At 39.1% G+C, this 25447-nt stretch overlaps 1 protein-coding gene across 25 annotated transcripts in view; it reads left to right on the plus strand.

The window, feature by feature from the left end:
* The window catches only part of ADGRL2 (adhesion G protein-coupled receptor L2), a 223147-nt gene that overhangs the window by 92744 nt on the left and 104956 nt on the right, over positions 1-25447 (plus strand). For all 25 annotated transcript variants that reach the window (XR_015308306.1, XM_086954265.1, XM_086954279.1 and 22 more), the window contains exon 3: positions 4218-4431. Coding sequence is in view for 24 of the 25 variants with exons in the window: in XM_086954265.1 (XP_086810391.1) it covers positions 4218-4431 (214 nt within the window). In the remaining variant the exon portion in view is untranslated. The remainder of the gene's footprint in view (positions 1-4217; positions 4432-25447) is intronic.

Here is a 25447-nt window from a genome sequence, read left to right on the forward strand (position 1 = left end):
TTAATTTTTTTTTATTTAACAGTCATGATTCCTACAAGGAAACCGGGCTGCTCAAAATAAAATTAAAAAAATAATATATAATACTTCATTTAAATGCGATCAGACATAATGGTCTGCTACCACAGCAAGCCAACCCTCCCTGTGCATGAAATGTAGTGGGAGTAAGTCACAATTTGTGACTTAGCTCATTCATATTCTTGAGGTCGGTCGGATTACAACCCACTCCAAATGGTGATTTTTTTAACTGACCTATTAGTTAGTACATAGGCTAGTTCGCAAAATTTGATTTCATTTGCAAAAAGTCGGTGCTCAGTTTGCAACTGCTTTTTCGAAACCAATGTTAGTACATCTGGTCCTTTATCCTTAATGAGCATGCTGTTCCTAATCTATTTTAATTGTTGGTACTAGTCATTTTACCGCTGCTCAGAAACGTATTACTGAAAGGGTAAAAGAGGAAACTATTATGAAATTAGAATAATATGATTTTATGCCATATAAACCAGTAGGTTTTTTTCGCCATCTGCAGAAGTGAACAACTGTAAACTACCTGTTTTTGTTTTTTTTTGGGTAGAAGGCAGTTACAAATCTCAGAAACGCCACTGAGATTGCATGTTTTCTTCGTCTTCTAAAACTGAGCTTGTTCTTCATGATTGCTGCTTATGAAGCTTTCTCTGACTTGTTTTGCTGTCAGTTTACGATGCTTTTATCACCTTCTTTTGAAAGCTAAACCTGCATGAGAGCCTTGAGTTTCAGCTGTAGCAGGGCAGGTGGTAGAATATTTAGCTCAGTGTTGTTAATATGGTTTCTTGTCTGCTTAGTGGTGCTCATTTCTTAGTTATAGTCTTTGCCACCGTTGTAATATTTTTTTAACTTTATGAATATATAGTTTGCCTGAAATTCAGGAAACTAGTTGTAGGGTGCTGTTAGTTAGGCTATTTTGATTCGAGAATAATTGATGATGGCAGCTACCACCGTCCAGGTAAATGCTAAAACTATTAATTTATTGGCATCCTTGTTTTTTTTTAGTTTTATATAGCGCTGGCTAGACCCGGAGGTATCCAAGTGCTTTACATGAGCATCAGATCATAGTTACAGGTTACATCGTTACAAAGGTTACACAGTTCTTAGAGCATGGCAACATAGTTACTTGTAAGGTCGAGATAAACAATAAGCACAAATACGTAAGGGGAACAGCAGGCAAGGTGAGAGATTCAGGGAAGGGAGAGTTGGAGCAGGGGAAGTAAACAGCTAATGAAGGCGGGAAAGAGGAGGGGAGGGTGAACGACACAGCATGGGGAGAGGAGGGGGAAGGGTGATGAAGACACAAACCGGTAGACGAGTCAAGGCAACGTCCAAAGTCCAGTAAGCTGTGATCCCAGGGGTAAGTGGTATCCCTTCCCAATCTCTATTGCGAGAGGCTCCCTTTACGCAGTGGACTCTCTCAGAGGGGTCTCTGAGACTCCAAGGCCTACACACTGGATCCTTCCCCATTAAGGGGAGAGGGAGTGCTTTGGCAATGGGTGCCCTACCATACCTCAAGTGTGCATGGCTCCCTTGGCGCAGTGGACTCACTCAGCGGGTTCGTGGAGACTCCAGAGTATAAATATTGGATCTTACCTCAACAAGGGGAGAAGGAGTGCTTAGTCAAAGGGCACAAAGGACCGGGGGTAGGCAGAGTAGCAGGCAAGGGGAGAGATGATAGGAGCTAGGGAAGAGACAATAAGGAGAGACGAAAAGAAGTCTGCCTAAAGACCGACTGGGTAGGTGACGACCAAAGAGGGAATCCACGGCGCATTCCCCCTATAGTTAAACCAAGCTGTGCGTGGTTACGAGGGCTGAGTTGAGTCTGTGTCATATATACTCCTGATTTGCAACTCTTCGACCTTGCCTTCCTTGCAGGCTGCCTCTCCGAAATTACTTTTATTTTTTTAACTAACTGTTGCTTGTTGGTCAACAGAAACACCATCTAGTGTTACTCTTTTTGCCAGTTGTGTAAGCATTATTTCAGTGCATGACAGCACTGTTTACACAGATTTAAAATGTTCTAGTTTCTGTAAATTATATTTTTTATTTAAGGTGTTAAAATGCTGCTTCGTAAGGAATCTTAAATACCAACAGTTGTAGAAAACACTCCACAGAACTCAGCTGGTAGAGAGTCCTTTTTTATATTGATCATTATCTAAGCATGAGTCATGTTGCTTCCTCAGACATTTCCTCATGGTGTTGGAGTTCAAAGAAAATGCTTATATTTCTATTTAAAGAGGTTTGTTGGGTTTTCCACACCACCTCAAGCCAGCCAGATAACCAAATGAAGAGTTCATGCTTGATAAGGAGTTAGTAATTACAGCGGTATTTTTCTGCAATGGCTTCTGAGAATATAAAAGTAATCTGGCGCAGTGGATCACAAAAAGAGGGCATGCAGCCGGGAGGCAGAGCACAGAAGTGAAATGGAGACTGAATCAAAGCTCTGCTTTGCATCCCTCTGCAGAAGACCCCAGGATCAATGTGGGACATCAATTCTCTTGTGAGGTGGGTGCAAGAGGTATCCTCGTTGTTCCGTCATACACAAATTGTGACCCCATTTCCATAATACAGCTGAAGTGCATTGGTTCAATTCCTTTATTGTGCTTTTTTCAGATGGTTTTCCCTGACCTTTAACTCTCCATGTAATATTTTAGAATGCAATATGCAATGTTCTCCTAATTTACCGGTGCATATACAGCATTATGCAAAAACCAAGCCCTCCGAGATGAGCATATTTTAGAAAGAGGCTCAATACAACCTTGCATAACTGGTTATATTTAATGACTTCTTTCACAGATGGAGTTGGTGATAGAAAGAATTATTGGTCTCAGTATTGGTGTGTCAGCCCGATCACAAGACATGAAAGGCAGCAAGGGACAAAAAAGAATACTTTGAGATATGGTTTCGCAATGGAACAATGGAGGACCAGATCTATGGTCTAACAATGGAATAATAGAGGACCAGATATAGGATTTTGTATCTAAAAGAACTGGAAGTGATGTCAAGAAATTCTTCCATTTGGGGAGGTATATAAGCAAAGAAAGTGCAGAATTCACTTTTTGATGTGCATCTAGCCTGAACTATAATTCCGTCCTGAGCAAGATGTTGTCTTCTGCCTTAAGTAACCAATAACATAGGGGCTCATTACGATGGTGGACAGACTTTAGTCCGTCACGATCGTAACAGGAATTGGAACCGTCCGCCTATATGGCGGCGGTCCCGCCCATGTAATCACAATGCGATCACCATGTTGGTGGTCGCATTGGGCCTTTTTACAATTGCGGTGGATGCTGCAGCACCCGCAGCAATGGTAAGAATGAAGAATTAGCATTTCCCTGCACTACGTGACAGGCACCATGCGGTGCCTGCCACATAGTGCAGGGAAATGTAGCTGGGGGCACCAGAGGTGCCCCCCAAGTGCAGTAGGGAAGTGCCCCTGCTGAAGGGGGGACTGCAACAGGCCCCTGAAGCCAATCTGTCAGCCTTTAAATGGTGGGTAAACCACCATTCTAGACTTGCAGAGATGAAGCATCCTAATATGGCGGACAGTGGCTGTTAGGCACCGCCACCATTCTATGTATGCTTTGCGGGTCCGCCAGGCAATCTTCACGATTGCATGTGGCGGACGGAATTCCCGTCTGCCAGAAAACCACCGTCCATCATAGTTTGGCAGGCGGAAAATGGCCGCAATTTGGCAATGAATCCGCCACCGGCAGGCTGCCGGTGGCGGATTCACCGCAATCCTAATGAGTCACTGTCCACCTAGGTAGCTTTCTGGAGCACTTTTTCAGAAAACAGTTATTTGAGTCACATGAAACTATATGTATCATTTTGGAATGTTTAAAATTAAGTTGTTCATATGATTTTAAACTGAATGTTCAAAGGCCATTGCAGATTGTGTGAGCAGTGGAGTACATGGTTTAATAAACTTTCTGAAATTCATTGAATGAGATTTAACGTTTGACTAGAAGAAAGAGGAGACCATGCATTTGTGTCTGTATAGTCTAATACAACTGTCCTTAGTTTATTTATGAAAGGTATTGCAGTAGTGTTTCTAATATTATTTTTAATTCCTGGATTATAAGTTGCTTACATTCTCAACCGCAAAATCACTTTATATGGATTTATTAAAAATGTTTTGTGCCATTATTAGTCAAATCAGTTTAACAGGCCTGTTCTATTTATTCTTGCAGGTTTTGGCCGAGCAGCATTACCATTTGGTTTAGTCCGGAGGGAATTGTCCTGTGAAGGCTACCCGATTGACCTTCGATGTCCAGGGAGTGATGTCATCATGATTGAGAGTGCCAACTATGGGCGGACTGATGACAAGATCTGTGATGCTGATCCTTTCCAGATGGAGAATACGAATTGTCATCTTCCGGACGCCTACAAAATTATGTCCCAAAGGTAAACAAATGTTTAGCTTGAAGCACTTTTGGACATGTGCATAAAATACTTTTATTTCCGTTTCAAAGTCGAAATCCGTGTCCTCCTGATCAGATCTAGATTAAGACTGTTCGGCATCCACTTCTATTTCTTACTCTTACCAAAATTTATGAAGAAAAAAATTGACGTGGTCGGTGTAATTTTAAGATTTAATAGCCTGCTGATCTTTCACATGCTTCTATAAATTGAAATGCAACAACCGGTCTGCAGATCATGAGCAAGTTTAGGTGATATGTATTTCCTTCATCGTGTGAAGATAGGGGTGGCAATCACGTCTTTTTAAAAAATTATGTTTTTAAATGTTTCCAGCGTGAGAAACAACTTGTCACCAGCAGTGTGTGAAGTAACAGAATATAGATCCTGCATTTAAAACTCGGGTAACCTGTTTCCAAATTACGTTCGCTCCACACCACCTTCCCTTTAACCTAGCAAAGATAATCCTTACTATGTTCTAGACTTGTTATATTTATATCTTTATAAAACTTCCAACCCTTTCAGATCTTACTTCATTTCCTGTAGCATCCTCTGCCATTGTAGACTGATTCTTTGCCAACATGCACCAGTCCATGTCCTTTTTCCAAGTTTATAGAACTGGTGATTCTCTCAGGTGTGCAAAAGACTTGCTTGGATTTCTAGTGTTTCCTTCTTCACAATGTCATATTGTTGTGCTTCCTAGCAACAAAAATTAAGTTCTTAACCAAGGTCATGTTGGATTGGGGCTTGATATGAGCTGCAACAGTCCTACACTCCCTACCATTAACCTTTGCGATGAGCAGGAGAGCAAGAAAATGGTGCTTGGATTCATACAGTAGTACATATTTGAGGCTCTGAACATAGAAGTGGAAAGGATTGAAATAGTGCCCAATATATTAATTGGGCTGCGAGGCTATCATTGGGACTAAGATGGGCGTATGTCACAGTACACATTGTGCTCAAGATGTATAAGTGAATAGACTTGTGTGAAAATGTTTGCTAATTACTCCTAGTTGCACTGTCTTATGCATCGAGTTGACAGATATTTAAAAAAACTTCTTGCATTCCGGCAGAGACAGGTATTCATTAGATGAACTGTAGATTACAACATACGTGTTCACAAGTTGAGTTTCTTTGTCATTCATTGCTGCCTAAAAGGCAGTGGAGTTTCAAAGAGTTCTTAATTAACTATGAAGTTATCAAATACTTCCGGCTAATAATAGCAATAACCTCAATTTAGTTGAGTGTTAATAAGATACATGATGATGTGAAGACACCTGACGAAGCGAGGCCATTACTTTATTATTTGAACCAAGCACAATTTAAGTATCGGGAATTCCATTTGAGGTGGACATATTATTGACTGTATTAGAATCACTATGCACTGAAAAGTAATTTAGAAAGTATCAGATATATAATTGCTCTAGGACTTAAGAAGCAATAGTGTTAATTTTTTTCTGAGTCAATGGGGGTCCAATAAAAGGTCCTTGGCAGGTTTTAAGGTACTTCTTTATTATCAATTGGTAAACGAAGTCGATGTGGAAAAGTATTAAAACATATTTGTATTCAGTATATTCTTATCAAGAAGGGAAGTTTGGCACTGCCTATTTGCAAGTATGTATTGCTGTGAATTTCCTTTTTATTAGTCTAGATTGAAAGTACGCGGCCCCAAATAGTGATTTAAAAACTAAGCGCTTTTATATTTTTTATACGACTGCAGTGCTATTGGAGAATAATGAACGTAAGACTCTTGGTGAGCTTCAGAGGTTAAGATTTATGACAATACTTTAATCAAACCTCTTTATTGCCTGCCACTTGAAGCCATAATCCATTTCAAGATGGCATGCATTACACCTAAAGCAATTCACACTGCGCGGCCCCCACCATTTCAAGTACAATCTTCAAAATACGTATTTATTGCCCAGTGTCAAAATTATGGAGCTCTTTTACAAACGACCTCCTCAAAAGCCAGATAATTCTCTTTTGAGAGACTTAAAACACACCTCTTGAGACTCTACTTCCACGACGAATCCCCTTTTCCATTCCTTTCCCTAAGCTATCTTGCTGTTATGTAATGTTCGAAGTCCAATCTTTTTGTCATGTGGCTAGTCTGTGCTATAGACATAAGTTACATGAATAACAAAATAAAGGAGAAAAGAGACACACTGAGGAATTCTCCGGACACAAACTTCAAAAAAATTACTCTTCCTAATAGTACTGCCTCTTTCCTTAGGGAAGGTTGTGAGGCTTTTAGTTTCTTCTGCTTGCCTTGGCCTCACAAAACATAAACTATACAGTATTGCTTTTCCTTTAATCTTAAATCTTTCCCACCCAGTAACAGCCCATGCAGGTTGATATGTGAGTTGAGCAGATTCTCTGTAAAATGCTGGCAATTCTGCACACTCTGTAGAAGGCTAAGAGACATTGATGCAATCCCGACATCAATAAACCAGATAAAAGAGAATGATATATGGATGGGAAGGGAAAACAAATGGTGATAAGTCTGTGGTCTCAAATGGCGAAAGCTGGACAGAAACTGACGTTTAAGAATGGAAGGGATGGATCTGATAAAGAGCAAAAAGATGGGGGTATTGATTATGAAGGAGACCCAGGCTAATCTCAGCAAGATGCACAGAAGCTAGCGAGATAGGTGGAAGACTAAGGCTCATAAGGGCCCAACATCCACTGTTGCCCGATATGAAGTGTTAACAAGGTTTGATATGTAAGAAGCTCCTTTCCCACCAACAATTGTGTAGTGACTCGTATTTGTTTTGGGTCTGTACTTTGCTTCTTTTGTTTGGAATGGTAGATAGCGTTTAGTACATCAATTTCACACACCCTTGCACCCGATTGAAAGAGACCCTATCTGTGTGGCTCATTGCCACATAACTGCATTACCCTGTTGCGAACTACAAATTATAGGGAAGGTTGCTCTTCTGCAGCATGCATTTGTCTTTGTATAGTTATGCAATGCCAGTTTATTCTTTTTCATACTAGCTTAGGTTTTGGATTCATCAATGCATAGGAGTCCTCTTTATTGACTAGGAGCATTCCTTGAACATGGATTTTCAGTACAGTTTATATTATTTTCCCCGGGCAGTCAACTTCAAAGTGCCGCCTTTCTCTGTTGCTTCTCAAGTCCATAACCACCAATAAACACTAAAGGGAAATGTGGACTTCCCCAGGAATGGAAAACTGGACTGCTCCTGAGCTAAATACACAAAAACTGCTGAAAATGGTGTATGATTTTTAAGTGGGAAAAATTAATATAATTATGGATAAAGGTGTTATGCCTAGCCTGATCATGATTTTCAAATTAATGAATATCAATGAAGCCCTTAACCCTTTCGATGCTGATGACGAGCTCAGCTCGTCATGATGCACAGTTGAGCTGTGCTGATGACGAGCTGAGCTCGTCATGAATGCACAGTAAGAGCAATTTCCAGCACAGGGGGGGAAAACACCTAGCAGCCAAGGTGTTAATATCTCCGTCCTTGGAACAGGAAGGCGCCTTTGTGAGACAGGGTAATCCCTTTGCCCTGTAACATACTCTGCGATCACCCTGGCAAAACACCTCCCGGATGCCTTCTCACTGCAAAAACTGTAAATCTACAGGTATTTCTTGAAAGTGGGGTCTTACTTCTGTGAGGGAAAAATGTTGATAAATCCAAATATAATTCAAGATCATGGCAACACAGGACATTTGTGAAGGCGTACTTGGTAGGATCGAGAACAGAAAGTTGCAACTTTTTTATGTTGGGCAATGTCTGCGCACATTAATGTTGTTTAAAAATAAGTTTATTTCATATGACTGGGCGATAGCCAATTATTTCTGCCGAAAAAATTATTAACAGCATGCCCTTTGAATTCTGGTTTGAGAAAAGTTCTTCATTGAAAGTTGCCTCAAGCTGAGTTATAAATATACGAGGTAAATGGTTATTAAAATCGAGGGCATTGGTTCCAGGCTAAATAAATGATATTCGACAGCAAAAAGGTTTATATTCACAGAAATGCTCCTCGAGCTAGTTCTTGGTTACAGCAAATAGTACAGGATGGCTTTTGTTGCTCATATAAAGTTTATTTTTATAATGCCTAGGAGGAGAGCAGGGCTTTTTTTTTTTAATTAACCCCAACCCCACCGCCCAAGATTTAGCTCCAACCCAGTCTGTACAGATTTAAGGAGGCAGACATTCCAATGGCATTGGGACATTAATGGGATGTTGAAAATGGAAACTTTGGAGGGTCAGTGATGAGAAGAGATTTCATATTGCTAGAGCACTTCTTTTTGGTTTTTAGCGTTACAGCCAATTGCAGAATGCTTTGATTTTCGTGTTGGTGGACATTCAAGGTTTTCTATTTGATTTATATTCAGAGATTTTAAAATTCAAAACATTGTGGCGACTGATCTACCGGTGACTTTTATCTAGAGACCACTAATATGCATTGAGAATGCCAGCGTTTGTTTTTCAACCCAAATAATTTCGGTTCTAAACATTTGTGATTTTTTTGCTGGGGTGGTCTTTCAGGGAGTTCACGAGCGGATTCTCTCCTCATGCAATATTTAATGTACTTAGCCTGTTTATATCACTGACACAGAGTGCGTGCTAGTCTCTCAGACGAGTACATTCTTTTCCGCCTCACTGCAGGCTGCCTTGTACTCCCAGGCTTGCACATGGTGTTAGCAGATATTTAAAGCACTTCAGCACAACATTTTATAGGTCATGATGAACCGAGCCTATAAAAAGAGTTATTGCAATGGAGTTAATGTGGTACCGCAGCGGATAGCACAGGGAACACCCAGCAAGGGGCTGTTCGTCACATAGCTGCAGGAAAATAAAATGGCTGCCACACTTGCATTGATATAGATTTATAATATAATGGCAATCGAGGGAACTTTCAGGGTTTTGCATCTAGATAAGATGTACCATCCAGCAACGTAGTAAATCTAAATGTAAATCCATAGCTATACTTTTAAACACAATAGGTAGATAACCACTACCATAATTTGCTATTTTATTTCTCTGAACAAAAAACGTTCCCTTTTCTAAGTTGGAATAGATGTTGTATAGTAAACGTAAACACACTAGTGTGTCTACATGCTGTGTTGTCTATTTACTAAATTTATATTGGCTAGAGGGAAGTAATGTTTACCCTAACTTGTTTGTAAGGTTACAGAGTGTAAAATGTGTTGCATAAAAATAATTTAAACCAAAATAGGGTAAACCCACTGTATCGTTGTCATGTCTTGATAACTATACAGGACCTCTAAGCATGCGCATAGTGCCTAATGAGGCAAATGGCAGGGGTATCTATGATGTTTTACAATGAATTTACATTCTGCTACGTTCTGCTCCACATGGTAGGATCATATAGACAGATCGTTTACCTCATGTGACTTGGTAGTGTTTACTCTCAGGGTTGGACTGTTGATATGTGTTCTGCCCTCTGCCAGCATTCCAACGCCATTTTCTGTATGCCCTGCTTTTGGCATTTTTAATGTGGGTATTTCCTTAAACCTCTATATATCCCGTTCAGCATCTCTCCCTATTGGATATTAGACACTGTTTTTACACACATAAAATGCGGTCAACTTTGGGGTACATTTAACGCTCGTAGCATTTCTTATTTATGTTGATATACAATGCACATATTTCCTTCAGTGAAGTGTTTTTCAGATTGCATTGGGTATGAATACCGTCCTTTTCCTTGTATATTCGTGCAGCCTTGTTAAAACATTTCACTCTGGTTCACACTGATACAGCGAAAGGATACTTGTTTAGAATAAGATTGCTAGCACTTTGGGTAGTGTATTGTCAGAAGGCTGCATATGTTTCTGTTCAGTTATCATGGCTGCCATCAGCAAGGCTTGTTTGCTTTTTTTTTTATCAGGCACTTCCTGCCCTCGGCCTAGAACTTATTTCAATAGACTTTCTTTTCAAATAGAACTCATTGTATGGTGCAGACAACGTGTTTAAAGTTTTTTACCTTGTCCTTATTAAATAAGGTTGATAAATATTTCACTATCTTCGGAAATGAATAACTGCGTGGAGCTTTACATGTTGCTGTGGGTGAAGGTGAAAAAGCCTTTTTAGAATAGAATTTTGAATGTGTATTTGTCTGTTTTAATTTTTTTCTGCTTGCGGGCTGTTAAACTAAATGAAAATGTTTTGTGCGCACATTCCCACATTGTTAGATGGCCCTTGTTTGATATCTTTGGAATATATATGTTGTGAAATTCTCGATTAGTCGACGTACGGATGTGATCGTATATTCAGGTGCATGAGCAGATGTTTTGTGTGTTTTTCCTATTGCAGAAATGTTTTGGTAAATAAGCATGTTGCACTTCTGTCAATCTTGAGGCCAGTGGCATCAATATTTTAGTAGCAACAAAAGTATTTTTAATATGCTAATTATATGCCGGTTGCACTGGAAAGCATATGCCTCCATGTATCCAACTTTTCTTTAAATCTTTATTTCTTTTCTTCAAAAGCAATTCAGTGTGAACACTCGATCAATATATCTTATATTTGAACTGATCATCTTTGATTTTGAAGTAGTGCTTCACATTACAATGTTGTTACAGCTCTGAAAAAAGCAACATGGCCGCCCTCCTCAAATATCTGGGATTTTACTGGTCAGGTCTCTAATCAGATATATGATGCTTGAAGTTATTGACAGCTAACTGTTCAGCGAGTGAAGATGCATGCAATATTAGCTATGTGATGGAGGTTTGTTGAGATGCCTGTTCAAACCTTGATGGAGGTTACCTGATTTTTATATGCTAACTATGGTCAATCGTCAATAACTTATAGCTAACAAAAACAAACGTGCTTTTCATGCGCTAGCAGTGAGCCGTTGATGATTAGCCATGGGTGACTCTATCAAATGTTGTCATTTGTGCAAGCAAGTGGGGGATGAAGGCCCAGAATACATTGGTAGAAAACGCCACCTTTATGATGTAGATGCTTTTCAAAAGTCCAAATATACACCCTACAAAATATTTTTTTATATTGAGTTGTTTTCTTCAGCTCTTACCTGTCCTTATTCTCTAACTACTTATATCTAAAAAGCTTGTTGGTTACAGATTTCCTCACCTATGATGACTGCCATAGTTTAAAACTGTAATGACTAGCACAGGGAAATCTCAAGCCTGGCGCAAAGTAATCTATCACAGTCCACACATTTGAAAGGGACAGATGCTTATGGTCCTTAAGAAATCATTTGAACCTCATTGAGGAAGGCAGGGATACTTGAAATGGTACAAGTAGTTATCCTGTCTCCTCTCATCCAGGCTCCTGTTATCACATTCCGAAGTTAAATACAAATTCTTAAACCGAAAAGTAGTCTTTCGGGAATTGTTCCTATGGCTAAAACTGTTCCTCCAACAAATCATCCATCAAGCAGTAGGTCCAAACCATGAAAGTGTCTTAATATGAAAGTTTGGGTTCATTGTCTTAGTTATCTTGTAAGATGCACCGTACCAGCTTTGTTACTTGATGCAAATTGGTAGTCAGATGCTTGGACTAATGCCATAATGCCTGGGTATTGTCGCTAAGGCGGATTCTTAAAAGTTAGTCCCTACTCAAAATGCCCATATCCGGCAGGACTTGCTGTATTTATTTGCCTATTTTAAAGCAGTGTTTATCTCACAACGTTTGTTTGAGTTTTATATGGTGTTCATATGCATCTCAGAAAACTCACTGTAAACTTGGAGGAATGCCAAAACAGTAGAGCTCTGACAGAGACCAGTAAGCATTGTGAGCAGCGTGCACCAAAAGGTGTACACCTAGATGTTATTGGAGGTCATGGGTTGTGGGATACTCGAAAAGGGATCCCTGCTCATTAGCTACCACATACACTAACAAACTGACATAGGTAAACCATCTTGGACTAGGTTGTCTGCTACTGCAGTAACCAGGCATTAGATAGTTGTCCCTTCTGGAAATTATTTGCATGTGCTAGACCCTTCTAAGATCTCTCCTGTTGCCGCTGTTACGTTCTTCTCTTCTAGCAAGAGAATGTGCTTTTTCCATTGACTTTGGAGGGAGGAGTTGGGGTGGTGTGACAGTGATGACTGAAGTTGGCTTCACGCTTAATCATACTTTCTGACAAAGAAAGGACTCCTAGCGTCGCCTCCCTGAACTTTAGATCCCTCTAGTATGAAGCATAAAGTTACCAATTTATACATTTTGCTTAAACAATCCTCTATCAGAGGTATAGTTTTCTTTTAAAACAAATTCAAATGCCACTAAGGGAATACGCTTTGTCCTCTTACTTTAAAATAATAGAGGTCATGGAGCCTGCACAGATAACAGATAAATCGTGCATTGTTTGTGCATTGTCAAAGAATCTGAAACGGGAAGCTCTCATCCTACACCATGTGTCCTAATTTCTATTAAGTGCACATATGAATTTTCTAAAAAGCACATTTTCTCCTTAGACAGGGGAAGCCACCTTAATTGTACTATCTATTTCGACCCTGAACCTTGTTGCTGTCCCACTTTAGTGCAGAGATAACTGAATCACTTAGGCCCCTTTAAAGTTTTATTGAATACTCAAACAAGTGTGGTTTGCAGCCGACCATTCACAGGTTGTAGCAAAACACACTTATGGAGAAAAATTATTTTCAGGAAAAAGTCTACCTTGTTAGTCCCCAGCTGCTGCACCTATTTTGTGATGCTTTATATAGTTATTTTTAGTTTTCAATAACTTGATGTGAATGATCGTTTTGGCTGAAAGGACGTTCATGAATCGTCGTAGATTTTTTTTTTTTTTTTGCGATAACTCCTTGATTCATTATTTCGTAGAACTTCTTCTCAAACAGATATCTTTCTTCAGCGAGCGTGCCATGCAGTTTCATGGCTCCTTTTGGTTCAGCTATAGAATTATTAAAAACTTGCCATTATCTTATCCGCGGGAATACGGTTAAAGGGTGTGGGTTGTTCCTATTCAAAGTTTGTATTTTAAAAATTCAAGACCGAATCATTGCCGATGTAACTGCATGATGGCGAATTTGTCATCCAAGAAATTTCATTCTGCGGTGAGTTTCTACTGTCAGGATGATTGCTGATACCTTATTAAAAGAGATGCAAGATCTTGGTTCTAGATGGTCCTTTGTAATATCGTCATGCATTTGATACTGCTGTATGTCAGGCTGACATTTTTGATAGATCTGATGAGTCTCTTTCTGGCTCAGGAAAGACAACCAGGAAAGTCAACCTGGCAGTTGATTCCCGTTCACCTCCCTTCTTCCAAGGTAATGATAGATAACAGGAGGTATGTTTGGTCAGTGTGCTAGTCTTAATAGTGCCAGAGCACCCATGTTGTAATTGTGTTTTACGTGTAGGGGTTGTACGAAACTGAGGTAACTTTGTGTAATAACGCAAAATGACAGCAAAATTACATAAAATGCAAATTTCTTTTTGCATTTTACTTTAGAGAAAAATGCGTCCTCTTGTCCATTTTTGGCGTAAAGCCACATTTACACAAAAGCAGTAGAAACTGCTCTTTGGGCCATATGTACGAACGCACTTTCCCATAGAAACAGAATAGGTAAAAGACTTTGATACACCTGGCCCTATTTCTTTTGTTCCTGAGCGTTCACGATAAATATTTTTCATAGAATTGCGACATTTGCGTAACTTAATACTTCGAATGGCTTGTAATGTAATGTTTGCTCAAGCTGAATTCATTTTACAAATTGTAAATGGTTTTCCTCCTTTTCCTGCAGAGTAACCAGAGTTCTAATGAAGCTAACGAAACAGTGCGTATTATATGCTTTCATGGATGATGCACAACTGATGGTTTATATTAAGCCATTTCTGGCGTTCATAGAATTTGCTTGGAGAGTATAGCTTTAAAGCACAAACGATGGTCAACGGAAAGCTTTCAGAAAGAGGCTTTTTTCACTCTTCATGGAGTTGAGATTTACTGCATTAAGTTTTCATTCTTGTTAAAAAAAAATAATAATAATCCAGATGGAAGGTTCTTTAGTGCATGGCCCGCTTCCTGTTATTCCTTCTGTAAACAGATTAGAATTATATATCCAGAGGCCCTTTTTCAAGCGTGCCTGTGGTTATAATGTTCATTACTTGAGTGGCTTCTACTGGTGCATTGAATAGAATAGGCACGTTTTCTTAAAAAATAAAAAATAAATAAAAAATGCAATGGCGATGCACTCACTTACAATCTGCTGGTTCTTCATGGTGGCCTGAGATTGGGTTCCAAATCTTTTTGTTGGCTTTACTTGACGAAAATGTAAACTGCGATCTTATCACAAAAAACAGTTAGCTTGTGGAAACAAGCCAAAAGATTTCGTTCTTCCAACCTGGGAAATTTTTGGGCAAGAAAACCTGTCTTGATGTCAAAAACCTGTGTAACAAGAGAAAAAGGAATTTGATTTGTCCATCTTGGATGAAGAGTTAACGTTCTAACTTGATTAACCTCATTCTTCTTAAGAACCAATGTTTTAAACTTCATTTCTTTGAATTCATCTCCCCCTTTAATCTCTCTAACGCCATATCAGTTTTAGGTCTTCGATATGCCCTGCAGTCCTACTGTTCTCCTTATAAAGGTGGCTTCATTAACTTTGGGCACGAAATTAAGTCTTGAAATAGCTTCTCTTTGAGCTTTCTTTCTATAAAACTGAAACAGATGCAGTACTGGCGGGTCAGTCTGAGTGGCAGACTGTCTCCTCATTCTTACACTGTTATTTCTCATTACTTGATTTTCAATCTGTGTGTGTGTGTGTCTGTGAGTGTGTGTATATAGATAGATGGATGGATAGATAGATAGATATATATGTATATATATATAGATATATATATATATTCCTACCTCCAAGGAGTCTGTAATTTGAGAACAACCGTAACCTTGCCATAAAAAGAACTGGTGAAAGTCTTAGTAGGTAGGAGGCTGTTAAAATGATCTAATGATTATTTGAACCAATAAGTTTATTTTTTTTACCTTCTAGAAATACCTTTGAGAACTTCAACGACTGGAACTATTTTTTGTATACGTATATACTTATCTAAGTTTTTTTTCTCTGTCTGAGACTTTCAGAATAGCCCAGCAGTATTTTTAGTATGAATCTACAATAGTATGTTAGTCACTCTGCCATTGTTTTAATGGTCTAACAATTGTAGGGTGTGTTTCACTCCTTAAGTATTTAAAATTTGTCACCCTCCAAACTTTTTGGATGAATGCAGTACCTCAAGTCCCAAACCCAGGGTCCAATATGAACTCCAGCCACGTCTAGTATTCAGAGTAGATACCAGACTTTTGTTAACAGTGGTATATTTCTGCTATGTTTGCTCAGAGTTAATCTCCAATACTTCACTACCTCAACTCCATTCTCCTTCTGTTTCAGTTACTTAATTTCAATTCATATCTGCCTCTTGCAGGTTTTGTATCGGATGCTCCATGAGCTGAGCATCATAGAGCAAAAACGTGTCTTGGCAACAATGCACACACCTAATAGCTGGATATTTATTGTCTTTAGTAGAGCATGTTGGATCTATCGAAAAAAAGGAAAATCAATCCGAAGAATCATGTTAAAAGGCACGTTTAGGATTGGTCCTAGGAGATTTTAAAGTAGTTTTTAAGTTGTATGTTTTTTTTTAAAAAAAATGTTTAAACCATTACTTTCCCATAGTATGTTCTAAAAAATGTGGCATGTGATGGCCCCTTTAAGGAGAGATTCTTATACTTGTGTTCATGGCTCACTCAGGCTTAACTGGAAAATGGATTGAGGTGCAAAATTCTGTGCAGCCCCAGAGATCCATCTAGGCTTGTACACTGAAGTCTCCTATAGACCCGTGATAATGTCCCTTGGTGTTTCAGTCTTCGCCCTTTATTAATTTACCCTACTTTAATCAATTATTCCCCTTTATCAAGTTAACTTTAGTTTCATCTCTTTGGGAGAAGATTTCTTAGGTTCCATTTTCTTCAATTTAGAGGGATTGCTAATTGATGATTTATGATTTGAAAGGATCATTAATATCATTACGAAGAGGAAAAATGGCATGGTATCTGAAGTGGACATGGATGACAAAGCGTTTGACATGTTAAATGGAAGTTATTTTGAAAAGAAAAAAGCATTGAACTTGAAACGTGTGTTCACTCATAAGCTCAGCCCCAGCGGGTTTGGCTGCCTCTTAACTTGTCTGTGGAGCTTTGAGCTGCAGTCCTAATCATCGTTACCCTAAGAATCAACAGTAAATCTGAGGGATTCTTGTACATAGGTCATTGATGAAAATCGTAACGAAAAAAGTGTATTCCCAAAAGAGGGTTACTAGAAAGCAATTTCTTCTTTTTTTTCTATCCAATAAAACACTTTATTGTGACTAAGTTGCTTCACATTATTGCATGTCCTAATCTACACTGAAGGCAATTAACTACCCTACAGGCATTTTTTTTGAACAGCAAGGAGCATGGGGTGAAAAATAATTCCATCCGCGCATCCTTAAGAATACATAATTGCAATGGAAAAAGACTTGGTGTGACTGCTATAACATATCTCAATAATTAGGAGAAAAGTTCCAGGAGTCGAAAAAATAGTATTTGCAACAATTTTCATATCATAACATGACTAATTAAATATTTAAAAGCTGGAAAGAAGGTTCTGTGCAAAGAGAAATGACCAGCTGCAAAATGGCTCAACTTTGAGGATAATTATGCAGAAGAAAGTATCAGATTGGCTCTAAAGTTCAGCAAGGTCACTGCTTATTATTCTGCATACTTAAATGGGTTTGTTACATGCTTCTTGCTAATTTAAACTAAGTAGGGCGCCCTATAGTGATTTCCCATTCAGTGTCCCTGGATAAAAATGTGATGGTCACTGGAAATGCAAACTGGATAAGTTAAGCTCATTCATCAAGGAACCGATTCCAATTGCCACCCTTCTTCTCTTTTTAATTAGACAGCTGAGGCTTCGAAATGGAGGAATGTATGAGTTTGAAAATTGCTTGCTATTTAATATGCTGCTTCTTTCTTCCATTGAAGGCAGGAGTAAGATGCAACCACACCGGTAACTGTTCTTGCTTGCATTTCTCTCAAAATAAATAATTATTAACTTTCTTAATCAAACAGTGTTGTTTTTCTGTGGATTGTGCATACAGACGAACTATGCCACTGAAATTCTAGTTGACTTTAAACTGACTCAAGTGCTCCACCGTTATTTCTAGTATTTGCATTTCATATTTGTGTGTTTACCAGGGCATTAAGACATTATCAAATTCTTGTCAACCCCACGATTGGCGTTGAACTGGTTCGATCAGTACTCTATACCATTACACATATACGAGGCATGTTACTCCATTTCCATCCATTTTTTTGTATCAATTCCACAGCATGCTCTGGAATTATTGGTAATAAATGTTTACACAATTCTGAGATTAAATTATGGGCAAATAACTATTCCAATTGGTCTACAAGCTCACATTTTTTTTATACAGGTTGTAGGATCTTAAGGTTTGTGTACTACTGCAGCTATGAGACGAATGTGAGCAGGAAGTATCCAATATTTCTCTGTAGAATGCCAGTAACGTTTATCCCACCTAGCTCCAGTTGAAAAAGAACTGTTGTGTTGTCCTTATGCTATTTTCAAGCTCCAGTTTCAGCTTCTGGTGGAGAATTGTACAGTGCACATAGGCAGTTGTTCTTTGAAATTGAACCCTACACTAGAATTTTTGACCCCGGGCATTGAGCACTTGAAGCTTAAACACTGCTGCGGGCAGATTGCAAAGCTATACCCAAGACCCACCACCTATCCAGTTCTGAACACCGCCCGTGGGGAAGCCAAGATATGGCTCTTGCTATACTGGCCATGATCTTTCCACGGACCCCATACTGAACAATTTGAGTGAGCAAGACCTCACAATTAGACATAGTGTCAAGTAATTATAACTAGCATGCACTCGATACACAAAAACTGCTCAAGATACAGAGTCAATCAGCAAATCCACATTAGGTCAACTAATTGTTTCAGTGGTGTGAAAGTTCAGGGACAATCCTTATAAAACATTAATATTGAGATTTGAAGCAAAAGAGGAAAAAATGAAATGCTCTGCGACAATGAAAACGAAAGCTGGAAAAAATGTTTGTTTCTTACAATATAGCCTATGTATCTGAAAATCTTACTTATTTCTTTATTTGATAATGGAATCATGAAAAATGTAATGGGTTGTATTGTAGGGCTTTGAGTCCTGCAGCAAGTTCCTACTTCCACATAGTGTTTTAAAACGTTGAATGCACTGCGTTGGATAGCATGGTTAATCCTATTTTTGAACCAAATACTCCATGATGTACAATTTATAATACTTCATATCTGGGCGGGGAGGATTTCCCCTCTGTATTCTGTTTGTGTGAAGTTCAAACGGAGCTGTACTTCCTTGTGCAGATACAGTACAAGTAGTGGTTCCCAACATGTATCTGTGTAATAGGTGGTGCAACCCTATTGTCTAAGAAGTGTATTTTCCATACCATTGTCTTACTAAGGAAATAACAAGAGACAGAATGTCCCAAGGATGACTCATTTAGACAGCACACGTCAAATGCAACGTACTGAATGCTTCCTGAAGTTGAGTGCACAGTGGCTACTTATGACTGTCCCATGAAGTCCAGTGGACTGTATTGTGGTTAGTCCCGTTTATTTCCCCTTTACTTTCCCCACATACATAGTCTGCAAGTCCATAGGGAAAAGTTCCCATATAAACCAAGACCACTTGTTAACCCTTTCTTTAGAATTGTTTAAAATCGCTATAAATCCAGTCAAATTGGTCAATATTGTAATTGTTACTTGCTATTATTGAATTGTATAGCCTGCTATCGGTACTGCAGCGCTATCGGTAATTCAGTAATGACTTTACAAACGTTTTGAGGTTTTCCTCTTTAACCTGTGATTGATGGGGCAGATGGCTCTGCCACAGTGCTTAGGAATCCCCTTGCTCATTGCGCTTACCAGTTGCCTAGACTATATGTAATATGACAGCAATCTGCATGTAGTCTGGTATAGTCCTCAATTAGTGTAAGGTTTCCCTTCTCTGCAGTGCATGTTGTATGGGTGAGGAATATGTTTTGTAAAAAGTCCCGGTCACACCCTTGGGGTTGTAATGTTTTTTAAGAGGATTTACTCATCTAGAGCACTTAAACGGTCTTGAATATGAAATAGGCCAGTGCAAAATATAAGTTAAACTGGCGTAGTTTGCATCATTTTTCGAATTTCTTGTTACGTAAAATTACTCCAGTATATCATTTAGCTTAACTACGCGCCATTAGCTGGAATGTTATACTCTGAATGACCGAGAGCAACAGAACGTGAGAGCCTTGTATGCAGTGCTTTAATTTGTTGCACTATTTTTATTAACATGAAGTGCCCTTGTATTAAAGAAATGAATGCAATGACTCATTTTGTGCTTAAATATATCACAAGATCATTTATTTCATAACTGTTTTAATTATCTAAGACAAACAAAGCATTGTCATCACAAGCTAGTATGCCTGCCATTCTTAGTCATATGTACGTTGGCTGTTACATTGAAATGCCCATCCAGTCATTGGCACCTCTCCTCTCACTGCCCACCTAGGCAGCTTATTTTCTGTAGACTCTGCCCAGTAGCCAATTTATTGAGTAGAGAACCCCGTTTTAATTTGATCTCTGAACAGATATCTAGTAAGTAAACAGATTGCCGCACCACCACCCTGTCATCAAAGGTGTGGAGATTAGATAAAACCCGAACTACCCACTTCAGAGCCAGAATATAAAATATTGTGCCTGTCTCAAAACTGGGAGTGTAACTTCATTTAAAGAATGTAAATCGAAACCAATTCACATATTTCTGGAAATCCCCTCCTTATTTTCTCCAGATAAAATGCATCTATAATTCTAATGTAGGTTGAGAATAGCAAGACAGATGGCACACCTCATTTCTTTGGTGTTTTAAATCTAATAGAGTAAATGTTTTAACATGGATTCGGTAATTAAATGAAATAGATTGAGAGAGTTCCACACATTTTGCGGTTTATAGAGCTCACGAGATCCCCCGTAATTAAATTGTAGGGAACCTCATGAACTGCTTTGGGAATTGTGTTGCAAAGTGAAGTTGTTCAAGCTACAGCTGAATAGAGCGCAGAAGCCTTGTAATTCAGTTACCGGGAGGCTAGAGAGTCATAAAGAACATTAATAACGCGCTCTTACATGCTTCTCTTAACGCCCCTTTAACCATTTCCCCAAAGGCGGCTTCCCTTAAAGACAAGTACTCTGGCTAAACTCTTTCATGGCTGAGTCAGCCGATGTTCAGAGACGGCCATCATTAAAAAAAAAAAAATCGAATTGTATAATTGTTTTTAAAGTTTGACATTTTCCGCAATCATTTGCTCATTAAGAAATGTGGGCCAAAGACTTGTACCACCGTCATCATAATAGACTTTTTGTGCAGCAGACTAATGGGTCCCCATTGATTTGAGGTTAGGGAATATCGGACCTCCCGCTGTCGTTCTTTGTTAAAAGTTGTTCACCTTGGAACAAACAAGCAAGGCACTGAAGTAGAAAATAGTCCACCCATCCATCCCGCAGTGGTAGGAAGGAGGAGATGGGGTTTGCTACATTTGTTTTAGTCCCTCAAACATGATCTTTCTCAAATTCTGCTTCTGAATACAAATGTATCATGCGTTAGGCACTCCTGCTTGGGGGACCTCGTAACTTCCTAGATTACCAACTTGCCCTCTTCTGTCTTGTCAAGTCCTATGCCAGACTCACTTGTTTGGGATGACACATTGCTGCCTCTAGATTTTCTCCATGTCTAATTTAAAGTAGTCTGGTGATTCCGAATTTTTCATAGGGCATTTTAATTAAATTCTCTGATCAGATGACCCGATGCATGCTACACAGACCTGTGACGAAGTCAGCAATTAACCTTTGTGCTGTGTTACGAAACCGTACCGGCTTGTCAGAACTCCTCACTGTAACTATAGCTGGGAAGGACTTTGTCCTCTTTTTGCTCAAGTCATGAACTCGCACGTCTAAACAAGTAGTTAGCCAATAGGAACTTTGTTCACTGACAATAGCAGCCCTGACTTGTGAAGAGAAGGTGATTTCTAGGCTGTTAAATGAACACAGTTGTGGTGGATCATCACCCCATTCACATTTTTGGGATCTGGGCCGATCTTGACTCTGTAGATCAATTGACTGCTCTCCAGTGGCACTTTTTCTTTATTTTTCTCCTGCTTTAAACGTCTTTGAGAAAGTCACATGCAATAACTATCCTTTGGCAGGCACTTGTGATAGGCATTCTATCACTATCACTGAATCATAATGATTATTTGTATGTACTTGAAGTTTTATCTAGGTGGTTCTTCCTTCTGCACAGTGTTTTCACAAAGGTGCTGGTTCGGGTGATATCAATAATGGTCTTGCTACTTTCTCAGTAGAGCCCTGCTGCACGCTCTTCTCTCATTAGGTTCTTCATCGCATGTACCTAGTTACTTGGTAGATGAATGTGTAGCCCTTTAGAGATGAGATTCTCTCAGCAGCTGCCATAGCTTTTGCAATTTGAGAATCACTGGAAGTTCTTTTTTGTAAGTGTTGGAAACTAGCACAACAATTTTCTTCTGTCCCTGGTGGTCCGTTTTCTGCTTATCCTATTTATTATTTATTATCCTATTTATTATTGGGTTTAGTTATCACCACAGTGTGTTCACGCTTGGTCACCTGCTCGTTTTATTGTGAGCAGCATGACTGCTTGGCCACAATAGGCCTGTTATTTACTAACGTTTGCACAGACTTCGCCCCAAGTTCCGGCATTAAAAGTCCCATTCTGATAATGGGATCATTACAATAAATATGAAGCCACCTGTTGAAGGTCTTTTCTGGTTTCTTCAACTCAATGTATGTAAAATCATTCCGTTGTGTGCCTCAAACTGAAACTTTAATCCTTCTAAGTAAAGAAATGTTATAATGTTGCCCGTATGTTCTCCCTAGTTCTTCCACGCAGTGCCATATTAATGCCCACTGTTCTTCACAGTTTATCTAAAGATGCAAAACTGGTTCATGGTTTGTCTATGAAGAGACCTGTCCGCATTTACTTTTATTCGGGTTCCATCTGCTTCAACACCAAAATGAACATGGAGTGTTTTATTTGCTCCCAGCAGACTGTGCCATCATTATGTTCTAGTCTTCTCTTCTGGGCTAAAGGCTGTGATTCATTGAAAGACCTCTTTATTACACCGCTCGACTATTAAAAGAGATGTAAGCTTTTATTTGTACCCCACCTGAACGTTCTCATTATATAGGTTAGTTCTCCATAAGAGCTTATATGCTTATTCCGTCCTTTCATAATTTAAACACTGGTGCAGTATTTGTGATAGGATTTTTTTTGTAGGCACCTCTTCTGCTGTTGCATTTCTTCATTTGTCATGGAGGAAAGAAGGCATGAGCGTTTGACTTGCTGGCAAGGTATATCGCCAACAATTAGCTCTTCATTGACGCTGCACGGAAGGTTCCATAAGCGGCTAACTGCTTAGTCCACGCCTGAATACAATTACCATGATCTCTGAAGAAGAGAAGTGCTGTATGAGTGACCTTTGTATTTGAGATGTGGACCTATAGGAAAACCTTAGGATGTTAATATTTTAAGGATGCAAGAGATGCCTTCTGTATTCCAGCTCACTTCCACAGAAGATTGCCGCATTTAAAAATTATATATTTTTAACTGACCGTGCACATTGAAGGCTAGGGTGCAGGCAAAAAACTACTAATAAGTTTAGCATCTAACCAACTGTGTTAAACTAGAAACTTCAGTTATATACTTTAGGGTTCTATATCAGTACTCGACCTACTGAAACTACTCACTTATTGTTAGTTGTGGAACCACAATACCTCCTACAGTGCATCACTCACACTCTCAAACCTCATGAGTGTAATCAAAGATAGCTTACCCAGGGCTTGATTTTGGCCACTCCTTGCACCCAGTTCCATAGTCCCTAGTCTGCTGGTCAATAGACATACTCAGTAAGCAAAATCTGTAGCTACAGTAAATTCTGTGTTCACATTAGGCTGCCCAAACATCTCTTGGGCACAGGCATATCTGTTGGCCAATACCTGCTGTCTATATTTTGGGTCTATTGCTATGGCCTTCAAAATACATATATTTTTACCTGGATTTGCTATCTGACTAGATTTTCCCAGCCACACAAGCATTTCTAATTATCCGAGTGTTAAAAGGCAACCACATTCTTCGGTATTATTCTGTATAGGCTTGCAGAAACCTGGGGATCTGAATTTTCATTCCTCAAGTATATTTTTGAGTGGTAGGGAAGTGGTTTCTATCCATCTGTACGGGGTTCCGTAGTCTGTTGCGATCTTATTGTGTCCACCATATTCTGCTGTGCCAACCCAATGTCATCGGGGGATCTATTTTTTTTTTTCTTTTTCACAACTAGCTCTGAGAGCCTCGTGGTTTCACAACAGTGTCTACAGTGGTCAGTTCTTTACACCCAATCAGATTCAGAGTTCAGATTCTACTTTTTGCATCTCTTGTTGTCCACAAACCCATTATGCATTTTGGACACTTTATATGCATAATTTCTCACAAAACCTTTGCATGAAACGTTTCATTATCTAGCAAACTATGCATTTGTGGTGTTACTCATACATATTTCTCAAACGCATAGGGAGACACACACACCGTATATCTATACAAGATGCAGAAGTGTAAATCGAATTACATAAGCAAGCCGGTCAGTCTGGGCTTGACTAAACTTGATTTTTAGAAGTCTGTTTATGCTTACATATGCAGTAGACTTAATAAAAGTAAAATTGAGGCTCTCTAAAGGTGGAGTCTATTTTAGAAAAAAAGATTAGGAAATAATCACCCACCGGAAAAATAAACCAACGTGAAATAAAAATAGAGCTTGGTCTTCCAGCTCGAACACTGAATTATACTACTTTTAGGCAGGTATGTACATGTGCGAGTTCGAAATGCCTGTGCTCACAGTAAAGGATGGTATTTGCTGAGGGTGCCGGACTCCTTGCCCCCTTCCGTGTTTGTGGTTAACAGAAGAAAAATATGAATGACCCTTGAACAGACCAATAAATGTAGAGAGCTTTTTGTAAGCCAATGCATATAATATATATTTTTATGCTATATTAGTATTTTTAAACCCGATACTGGCATAAAAGCTAAATCAGTCTCTAGGCCAGACCTAAGGAAGTAGGAACATTTTTGTAACAGCTCTTCTCCTTGGCTAATATTTATTTTCTGTGGTTGCATTCAATTCCAGTAAACGTGCTGTTTTCTAGCACTTTCTAAACTGATACACTACTCGTTTCACGTCCTTTAATTGTTACTTGAGAACTTATTCAAAACTGTATATTTTTAATTTTAAATCTCTTTGTACAGTTATGAATAATACCCTGTAAAAGGAGATAATCCACTTGTTTAATTAATATTTTCCTTGAAAATGTGCTCTGTGGCCGGGAGTCCCCTCCCTCGTGCAAATTCCAGGGGAGCTGTGCTGATAGCGCACTGCCAGGGGTAATAGGACAAAGAAGAAGTAATTTAGGAAGCTGGGTATGCCAATACTTTCTTGTAGCTTATCCAGGGCTCAATTTGAACCAGGCTGGGTTGCAGTTGGGGCCCACCGGTACTAATTTTTTTGAGTACCAGCACTTATTGTTCCCTTATCATCCTTTAACTGAGAGAAAGAAAGCACACAAGTGGGGAAGAAGTAGGAAGGGAAAGGTTGTAAAAACCTGACACAGAGAAAACTAAGGGATGAAAAAAGCTGGTAAGAGTGAGATAAAGGGCTAGAAGTGTCTGGTGGTGGGATAGAGAGGCATGAGGTGAAATCAAGCTTACACAGCCATGGTATCCGGCACACTGACTTTCAATAGCACCATTGACAGGCTTCTGAGATAATCTTGGGCCCTGACACTTATTATTTTACAAATTAGGCACTGAACTTATCTAATGATCAGCTGAAGATTCCCAGTGGTTTGCGGAGCATG

The sequence above is a fragment of the Lissotriton vulgaris genome, chromosome 1_1 (assembly GCF_964263255.1).
Source record: "Lissotriton vulgaris chromosome 1_1, aLisVul1.2, whole genome shotgun sequence".
In the NCBI taxonomy this organism is placed as follows: domain Eukaryota; kingdom Metazoa; phylum Chordata; class Amphibia; order Caudata; family Salamandridae; genus Lissotriton; species Lissotriton vulgaris.